The 10,280-nt window shown below is 37.9% G+C and overlaps 1 protein-coding gene across 2 annotated transcripts in view; it reads left to right on the forward strand.

Annotated features, from left to right (window-relative positions):
- PRIMPOL (primase and DNA directed polymerase) overlaps nt 1-10,220 on the forward strand; it is a 34,057-nt gene extending 23,837 nt beyond the window's left edge. For both annotated transcript variants that reach the window (XM_054990703.1, XM_054990704.1), the window contains exons 6-14: nt 1,027-1,174; nt 2,623-2,913; nt 4,314-4,476; nt 4,991-5,088; nt 5,602-5,688; nt 5,778-5,886; nt 6,886-6,968; nt 7,052-7,098; nt 9,485-10,220. In XM_054990703.1, the coding sequence (XP_054846678.1) occupies nt 1,027-1,174; nt 2,623-2,913; nt 4,314-4,476; nt 4,991-5,088; nt 5,602-5,688; nt 5,778-5,886; nt 6,886-6,968; nt 7,052-7,098; nt 9,485-9,787 (1,329 nt within the window). In that variant the 3' untranslated portion in view covers nt 9,788-10,220. The remainder of the gene's footprint in view (nt 1-1,026; nt 1,175-2,622; nt 2,914-4,313; nt 4,477-4,990; nt 5,089-5,601; nt 5,689-5,777; nt 5,887-6,885; nt 6,969-7,051; nt 7,099-9,484) is intronic.
- The last annotated feature ends 60 nt before the right edge of the window (nt 10,221-10,280 follow it).

Raw genomic sequence — 10,280 nt, forward strand, 5'->3', positions numbered from 1 at the left:
GGAAACCACACAGAAGCGTGGGACAGCATATTTAACTTCCTGCACCATCTATAAAAGATAAGGGGGATGCCAAACTGAGGCATGAAACATTTGGTTTGGTTAAAAAGAAAACGTCCCGATTACAATGCCCTTTTCGCTATCACTCCATCTTGAACATATTGGCCAGGATCCAAAGCGGAATCTTGTCATCTCTTCTGCATGCACAGGAGCTTTTCAAGCTTCTCCCTTTCAGTGACAGTCCCTTGAACCAGTTGTAAACCCACACCCCGAAGTTGAGAGAGCCACTAGAGCAGCTTTCAGTGAAACGTCAGGAACTGTTGCTGGAAAAGAAAACAGGTGAACTCTCCCTGTGCAGCCCTCACCTGTGAGTAACTACCATGGAACTGGGAATTTAGCAAGTGTTTTCATTTCAGTCATGAAAGAGTCAAACTGTTTGTGTTACCTACTTAATTAGTAAACATACTTTGAATGTAACCGTTAGAGCTTCGAATAAGATTCCCGCCGTAGAAAGGGGAGTCACTAAGCATAATGAAGTAAGATTAGGATTTTCTATTGGGCAGTTAGTTTATTGGGAGCAATTAATTGATGCTATATACTGAAGTTTTATTGCTCTTTGTTCATTTCTTCTCCACTACTTCCACTACTTCACTTCTTCTTGTCTCTACTTTAAGTCACTTATCTAGCAAGATGTAGTCAGCTTAGCAATTTGTTATTTTCTCCAAATGCAACCCTAATTTTTTATCCTTTAGTAAAGTATTCTTACAGAGCTACACTGGAGTGTGTGTTTGTGAATCTATTCTCATTACTTCCAATGTGCAATCTTTGCACAATCTCTGCTATATTTTCCTACAGGAACACGTGGAGACTTGTTTCTGCACGATATGTTCAACATGAGGATATTTGTTTGGATTTTTAGCCTATCTTTATTCTTTTCAAAGTCTTTGCAATTCTCATAAATACAAAAGTGCATCTTCCCAAAGAAAATCGCAGCAAAATCATAAAAGAGGTCTACTTTCTGTTTTTCAGCTGGTTAGCAAAAAATTAGAACAACACTATGGAGTGAAATGTTCTGCTGAAGATGTTTTGAATTTAGATTCTAGCACTGAAGAAAAGTTTAGTTGCCACTTAATATTTCAGCTCCACAATGCTGCTTTTAAAAATAATATTGATATAGGTAAGTAGCGCCTATTTCAAATGCATTCAAAATAAATGGGGTTCCTGTAAATATTGTGGTTACTTTATATGCTATATACACTAAAAATATTTAAGTATGTGCTTGTATATGGTACTAGAGAAGGAGGATTAATGGTGCAATAGATTTCAAAAAAAGAAGAAACTGGATCATGGTAGAAGTAGAGAACTGGGAAAGAAAACATAGATCTGGTGAGGGAACTAGAAAAGAAGCACCAGTCAATCTAAGAGAAAGAACAACAGAAGAAAACACTGGAGGAGTTGTGGGGATATGGCAATTGCCTCTCCCTATAAGCCTCTTTTTCTCTGTATCTGTGATGAGTAGGTTGGTTTGTGTACTCAAATTGTCAGGGTGCTCTTGGCTAGCAGGGAGACTCCACTGGGAGGTGGATAGTACATTCGGGAGAGACTGACACAGATGCCCCAAAGTCTGATTATTCTAACAGCCTACCAAGCTAACAGAATAACCTGTGAATGGTTCTGTCCTTTAGATGAGTTCCTGAATCCCCACATGACCAGGGGAAGGTTTAATCCCCAAGATTCCTGCTGGAATTCAATGAATGGGGTAACCGGGCAGCAGTTTTCAAATAGCCTACAAAAGGAGAACCCAAATTTTGGGTACCACTACATTTACGTTATGTTTTTTTTCCATTCATTTATGCCCCCCTTTCTTCCCAATGGGAACCCAAAGCTGCTTACATTGTTCTCATTTCCTCCATTTCCCCCCTCCCAACAACCCTGTGATGTAGGTGAAGCTAAGAGTGTGTGACTGGCCTAATCCGGCATTCGAGCCACTGCACCACAGTTTAATGCAAACACGGATTGTATATACATTATGAGAGTGGTGTGGTGATCTGGGAGACCCAGGTTTGAATCCCCACTCTGCCATGGAAGCTTGCTGGGTGACCTGAGGCTGGTCACTGACTTTCAGCCTAACCTACTTTACAGGGTTGTTGTGAAGATAATTTGTAAGTCACTTTTGGTACTCATTGGATAGAAAAGTGGGATATAAATGAAGCAAATAAATATTAAAATTTCCACGATCATAGTTGCTGGAGTGTGTACAAAATATGGTTGTATACATTGAGAGGATGAAACCATCTTATTTGACTGAAATCCGATAATACAGAGCACAAGTAATAGTAGGGGAAAGAGGTTGGGTGAAATTTAGTGTTGAGACATGCTCAGGCCACAGTAAATTATGGGAATTGGATACACTGGTTCATTATTTCCAGTTTTCCACAATTTAAACATATAAGAAGCTTTTGTTTTCTGGTCCTCATGTCACCTTAGGAATTTGTACTATATATGCTTTCTGGTTTTGTTTCTGATCTTAACTAGATTTATTACTTCTGATCAGGCAGAGTTGCTCCTGATGAGATCTGAAATAGTTTTTTTTTTAATAATGTTTTCAATTTTTATTATTTTAAGGTACCTTTTTACGAACAATTTTGCAACCTGCTATTCTTCTAACGAAGAATAAAGATCCAGTGGTTCCAGAGAAACAGGTAATCTCCGAGGTTTCTCAGAGTTATGAAGCTACCGCTTATTTGCCTAATTGCCTTGAAAACCAGACGGTGACCAAGGACGTGCCACAAAGCTGGTCACTGGATTCACACAGAACGCAGGAGCAAGGGACATCTCAATGGACAGAAAATCCAGATCTTTCTTCTCTAATAGTGAATGGGAAGCATGGAGGAAAGCAACTATTTGTGGATCTTGGTAAATATTTAAAAATTAATCATGCACTCAGAAATGCTATTTTCAAATATATATATATAGAAACTGTAGCCTTAAGAGGGCTGGTTACTTTCCTGTTATTAAATGAGGAATAATCCTCATTTAATAACACAGTTTTACGTCTGAGTAAACCTACTGTCTTTTTCTTAGTTGGATATGGTTTTCATCCTCTTTGAAAAAGAATTATACTGCAAGATGTTTGCACAGGTTGCCTTTAATCTATGAAAATAAAGTGGGATATAAATATTTTAAATATACAAAAGAAATACAACTTTTTCTCAAGCAGTCTCATGAAAGAGGATTTTGGATAATGTATTGAAATGTGACCCTGTCTTCAGAGGTGGGCAGTAACTAGAAACAGGGCATTTTCAGTGGTGGAACCTTGCCTTTGCTCTCCTTGTGAAGTTCACCTAGTACCTACCTTACAGATCTTTAAGCACCAGACCAAAACATTTCTCTTTGCCAAGAGTTTTATCTTTTTTAGGTGTTTTATGGTCTGCTTCAAGACCAAGAACTGTTTTATCAATGTCATGTTAAACAGCTCTGTTTGTTCTGGGTTGGTTTTATGCCCTACTAGCATGTTATTACTGGCCTACTTTTATTGCCTTTTCTTATTAACTCATATAATTGATTTGTTTGGTTTTTATTATTTTAGTTATGAGCAGGGGTCATTTTGTAGAAAAAGAGCTGGAGGAACTCATTAGCATAGCTCATTAGCATATGCCACGCCTCTTGCCATCACCGGAAGTGTGTCATTAGCATAACTGATTTGCATATGCCACACATCCCTGACATCACCTATTCTGGCTGTTTTGGACCCAATCCTGGCCATTCAGGGCCAAAATTGGGCCCAAAATGGCAAAAAGGGGCTGAAAATGGCCAAAAAGGGGCACAAAATGGTCAGCATCGGGGCACTGCTGAGTGGGAGAGTGATCCACCACCTATCAGAGGTCCAATCCAGGCCGTTTCAGCCCTAATCCAGGCTGAAACGGGCCCAAAATGGCTGAGAGTCAGGTGGGTGGGGCTACCTGACATGTGACCTCTTTGGGGACTGCTGGAACTGCGTTCCTGTGCGTTCCCCCTCAAAATGTGCCCTGGTTATGAGCCACCTTGAGTGCTTCTGGATAGGAGCTGTAAAATTCTCTAAAATAAATTTATAAAATACTGCTTTATGTATTTTTATTGTATATATCATTTATATTAATTTATTATTTTGATATTTAAAGGGATTTAAGTGATAGGATTAAAATGATAGTCTTGCCAGTGCTGATTGATTTCACCAAGCATACTTGACTTTGAATTGTACTGGATTGTGACCATCAACTCTAGGGTTTTTTTAAAATACACAACTATAAATTGAACCAGTAATTTTTTTTCCGTAGGAGTTTACACAAAGAACAGAAACTTCCGGCTGTACAAATCATCAAAAGCAGGGAACTGTGCCATTTTAGACATCGCTAAAGATAACAAGTTTGTTCCTAAATCTGTGAAGAATTCTTCTATAGAAGAACAATATTTCTTTTCCTCTTTGGTCTGTAATGTGAGGTAACAATTACATTTCACTACTTTAATTCTAAATTATTTTCTTAAAATTCATTGCTGTTATTCATTGCTGTTAGATTGTTCATTAGTTCGCTTGAAACCACAATGAATTATCAAATGTGTGCCAGTTCTTCTCTGACTGTTCAGAATCTGGAAGGATTTGGGGCAAATTAGCTCCTGCACTGAGCTTGTTCAAGCAGAGGACTGACTCTGTGGATTGGAAGCTTGGTTTGGGGGTGGGCTGGCAGAGTAAGGGGAAGAAAAATCACCTGTCCCTCTGCCCCTCTTCTCACCCATGAACATTCTCTGCGGATGCTTGTTGTTTTATCAGCGATGGTGTGCTTACTTCTCAAAGTACTCAGAGGAAACTTTGCAAGTCAAATTAATGGGTTATTTTTATATGTGGATATATGGTGAGGGAAGGAAATATGACACTACCTGAGAATGGTGGCTGGGAAAACATATTTGTATCCAGCAAATACCTATTTCTTATCTCTTTGTGTTTCTTCTTGGTCAGATTCTCAAGTTGTTTAAAAATTCTGTCCTGTGACAAGCCAGAAGAGATGAAAGAAAAATCTGCTTGTTTAGATGGCAGCATTTCCAGTAGCAACTTTGGTAATTACATTACATTAACGTTATATATGAATTTCAGTTTTAAAAATAACTTTCTGGTCTTGAAAATTTCAGCATTTGGATGTACAGATTTAAGTGTATATAAGTAAATTGTGAAACTTACAGAGATATGCTTGGCTTGGTGCTTTTCACAAATTTCATCATTTTGTCCAGTAACAAACAAGCTTCCTACAAGCAAATGATCTAAAAACTATAGTCACATGGAAGGAAGATGTTAGTGATTTTGTAATGTTACTGGTAAGGGGTGGCAAAGAGCAAAAGAATCACTTCCTTTTCACTACAGACTTGAGAATTTAGCTTTTTCTAAAGTAAAGTAAAATAAATTTATGAAGTGATTACTTGCGTGCTACACTTATGCCTGTGTGCTATCATTATGACAGAATGAGCTCAGACAAGCTCCCATAATTTAAGAAATTTTAGAACCTGACTGGATCTCTGAATAGTGTTTCCTTTATATCCATCTCTGTTAGTAGTCTTTGCACTTCTCTTTTATAGAACCCATTGGAGGATACCAAAGTTCGCCCTATCCAGAAATCGATAACTTCATTGTCTCTTTAGTCAATACAGATAACATTCAAGGAGGTAAGAAATATTGTGCGTGTTTAATAGGAAGAGGTATTTTTTAAAGGTCATGTATAGCTGCTTGGAATATCAAGTGTTTGTTTTTCCAGGGATACGGCGATGGAATTATTTTTCTCTTGAAGAGCTTCTTGTATATGACATCTCTAAGAATCGCTGGTGTAGAAATATTGGTAGAGCTCACAGAAGTAACAATATAATGTATGTACCCATCCTTTAAAATAGTTTGTTAATAAGGTACTGGTTCAGGAAAATCTAAAAATACTATTTTGGCAGAATGGCTTTGAGACAAATTCATGAAACATTAATTAGAATTTTGTTTTGCATGGATTCAGTAAGATATGATTAAATATATATTGCATATCAGAAAAATGTTCTGGTTAGTATTATTCTCTGTTCAATATTGTGACATGCCATAAGCTTGCCAAATATGGTATCAAACTAATAATACGCTTTTGTAGATCTGTTTAAAAAATGTTCTAAGAGCCACAATGGAATGGCCACAAATGTACTCAAATCTAATATTATTTTTAAAAATTGTATGTGTAAACTATGTTCTAGAGAATTACCCTTCCTCAATCCTCTCCAACACATCAAAGGAAGGTCTGATTCATTGCATCAGGGAGCTGGGTTTGTCGATGGCATTAATCACTCGTTTGGGAGAAGCATCAAGTCTGAGGATACTGATAATTTCTTAGTGGAGAAACTGGAGGACATGGCTTTTTTTATTAAGTCAAGCCAGACCTAAAACAAGATGGCTTGACTCAATAAAAAAAAGCCACGTCCTCCTCCAGTTTGCTTGATCTGAGCAAGTCTGTTAATAATAGGACATTTTGGAGATATTTCATTCATAGGGTCACCATAGGTCAGAGGCGACTTGACGGCACATAACACACACATACCCCTGTGTATATATGACAAGAGAATGCTGTTTATATCCTTGGGCTATTTCTGTCCTACAGTACCCTTTTGTGTGCGCAAGGAATTCTTCAACTTACAGATCTTTGGTGTTGAATTAAATTGATGATTTTTTTTGTTTTGTTTTACACTCATACAAAATATTTAAGTCAAAATGTACAGATAAGTACTATTAGTGACACAATGGGATTTCCTTTTGTGCACTACATTATTTGCAGCCACGAGACCATTCTTGAGGATTGCTACAGAAACGAAATCTAATACCTTCATTTGTATTTCCAGGATTATAGTAGATCTAAAAAGGGAGATCTGGTATCAAAAATGTCATGATCCTATTTGTAGAGCAGAAAACTTCAAGTCAGAATGTGAGTACTATTGTATAACCTATAGTAATAGATTTATTTATTTTAAAATGTGAGTAATATAAGTTATCTTGTGTTTGTGACAGGTTTTCCATTGCCATCTAAAATATGCCTCCCGTTCCTTTTCAAAGAGGTATGTTTTTCTCATTTCTTGTTATATTGTAACTATATTAAATATATTAATTGTAAATATATTAAATAAGGGGAAATTCTTTTCTGACTTTGTTTCTGGGCCCACTTTTAAAATGAATCTCGGCTTCCCTTAACACAGCATTTGATGCTATGATGACCATGCTATTTTTTTTTTCATATTTGGCCCTATTTTGCATATACATACTTATGAATTAATACCTTTAGAATAGAAATTGGGACATACATTATCATTAGTGTGTGTAGGGGAGAATGTCAATGGCATTGCCTCTAAAATGTTGTTAGTACAACACTTACCTTTTGCTAAAATTCTACTTACCACTCTAATAAATTCACCCACCCCCATTCCTTAAGCTGTGTGCACTTGCCAGAAAATACATTCCAGAGAAATCAATGAGGGTCAGAACACATGATACTCATGGGCAAGTGTTGGATCCTGCAATGATTCCTGGGAATTGTAGTTTAAAAAACCATCCGCTCAATGTAATTCTCAGCTGGGGAGGGACGGGGGAGTTTCTCTCTCTCTCTTTCAAAAATCCTCTGAGAACTTGGGAGGGGGGGGGATGACATAACAAGAGACAGGAAAAATATGAGGAGAGAATTCCGTCCCTCCCATTCTTCTCCCTGCAGGGACTCGCAGCTCGAATTCCCCCCACCCCACCCCGTCTCTGAGGTGAAGCAAAACCAGCTGATTGGATTTTTGAAAGAGAATCAGATTCACTTTGAGAGAATCTCTTTGAAAGACAGTCTTTTCCGTAAAGCGGCTGTTCTTTGCAAGAAAATCCACTTCACTTGGGGAGGGGGGTGTTGGACTACTAGTCCCAACAGATCTCTGTGGGAGCAATCAAGTGCTCTCCACGTGAAGTTTGTCTCTTGTGTTCTGACCCTGAGACTTCACTTTTTTATTGTGCTGGCTAGTGCATGGCTGGTGCTCAGAGCACAAATATATTGACGGATCCTGTGGCTAATGTTCCACAGGGACTTGTTTCAGAATGCATGTTAACAATCTGCAGTGGCTTAATTAATAGCTGACCTGAGTTGCATAGTCAATTGCTTTATGTGCTTTTTTAAATATTAAAAACCCTTACCAGATTAAATTTATCACTTTAGGTATAATAATTTATTAAACTCTATAATATGGATGCATTTTCTTATGTAACTGTTCCAAGATATAGATCTGATCTAAAATATCTATGCTTATTTATTATGACTGTACCTTTTAAGAAAGTTGAATGTCCTTAAAGGCAGTTTGCATCGCTGTGCTGGTTGTATGTGGGGCCCAATCACTGCATGCAGAAATTGTGCTATTGTGAAGCAGCTTAGGCCTGGGTTAGTTAATTAGCTCATCTGAACCTGGTATGAGCCACATTGTAGCCGCTTTATGACATGGAGCAGTGTCCTCACTTGGAGGTAACTACCATTCCTTAAGGATTAAAAAACCCCATTAAGTTAAAAATGTTAAAATGCTGTAATATGTGAATCAGGACTTGGTAGGTCAGGCTAGCATTTAGCCTAACAATTCTGCAGGTAGGAGCCAGTTTTCCTGGCTGTCCTTTGGGGTCCCCTCCCATGTGAGTATGCTGTTTGATTTTTCAACACTGGATGATTCAACCAAGTATCTGTCGTGTTTCCACTGAAAAGTATGTGCGTTAGTATTGGGTGATGTGAGTTCTCTGATAGCTCATTCTCACATGCCAAGTCATCATCACTTCGTTATATTCAGTAAATGATTACCAGGAATGAGTGAGCTGGCCCTGTTCGTTTATGCCCTTATAGAGAAGCAGTTGATTGGCTAAATCCAAAGGCACTTTTCCCCCAGGTAGCTATTCCTTGTTTAAATCAGGATTTTAATTCTTAGACATGCTTAGATTTGGAATTAATGTACTTGTTATATATTACTGTAGATGCTGGTCTGAATTTTGACCTTTGCTCATAATAATAAAAAGTGAACTTATTTAAACCAGGATTCTCCACCACCATCTCTTATGTAGTGTGCTGTGCAGGCTGCAGCTACTTGATGCCTGGAGACCTCTGCATGTTACAGAGGCAGGATTGTAGCGTTTGTAGTTTGTGGAAGCCACTCAGAATATATTCCACAGGACTGCAAGTTGGACATTTTGTGTGGTAAACCATTAATATAAGGAAGGTGGTTCTTTGTCGTGTCTTCTGTGAAGTCTCACATGAGGCCTGCACATGCACAGTTCCCATGTGTGCCTGCTCAGAAGAACACTCAATGAACAACAGTTACAAGTAGGTGCAACCTTGTTTTATTGTATGGAATACAAACGTTCTAGAACCTAATACTAGTACTTCTAGAAAATCTCATACTAGCAACAAGCTGTTTTCATGTTGAAATAATTCCTTTTAAGGATGAAGACTATGTATATATAATGGACGGAAATGGGAACATAGAAGAAAAAGCAAACATGCAAAATTCTACAGGCTTGCCAACAGCGAAACAAGAAAATAAAGGCCCAAACAAGAAACGTTCAAGTGTTGAGGGGGATGATGAACTTGATGACATATCTTTTTTGGAAGCTTCAGAAGATGTGGAACTAGCTGAAGCTGTGGCTAATTTTCATCCTCAGAGGAACTGGGTTGTTGACGAAATACCAGACAAGCTCCTTGTAGATGCTTTAAGAAAACATGAAGTTGATGAAGTTAAGGAATAAGGGGGGAAACAACTGGGTGTTGTCTTGGCAGAGAAACAGCACATACCTTACCGTTACTCATCTAGAATGGGAATACCCATATCACCTTCATTCTGTGGCCTTTACTAAGCATATAATGGGGGACTGTAACATTAACCACTTAACAAAAGAGTAGAAAGGTTTCCTTCATTTCAGAGTGGTTTTCCCCCTCCTTCCATCCTATTAACATTGTCAGACTTAAAGAGGACATATTTGGCGTGATGCAACTCGCACTATCCCTGTAGTCTTGATGACACAATAAAATGAATTCTCGTAAGAAGGGCTCAGTGAGATAGTATTGTTTTACTGTAGTTATTATTTTAGCTAGAACATATTAAGAACTTAATGCTTGTTATACATGTCAGTATCTGCATTTTGCACAAATAAAAATGACATTTTTACACAAAATAAGGTTTATTATATTACTAGTACATATCTACAGAGAGAACAGGAAGAAGCATATGTCCACAACCTG

The sequence above is a fragment of the Eublepharis macularius genome, chromosome 10 (assembly GCF_028583425.1).
Source record: "Eublepharis macularius isolate TG4126 chromosome 10, MPM_Emac_v1.0, whole genome shotgun sequence".
Lineage (NCBI taxonomy): Eukaryota > Metazoa > Chordata > Lepidosauria > Squamata > Eublepharidae > Eublepharis > Eublepharis macularius.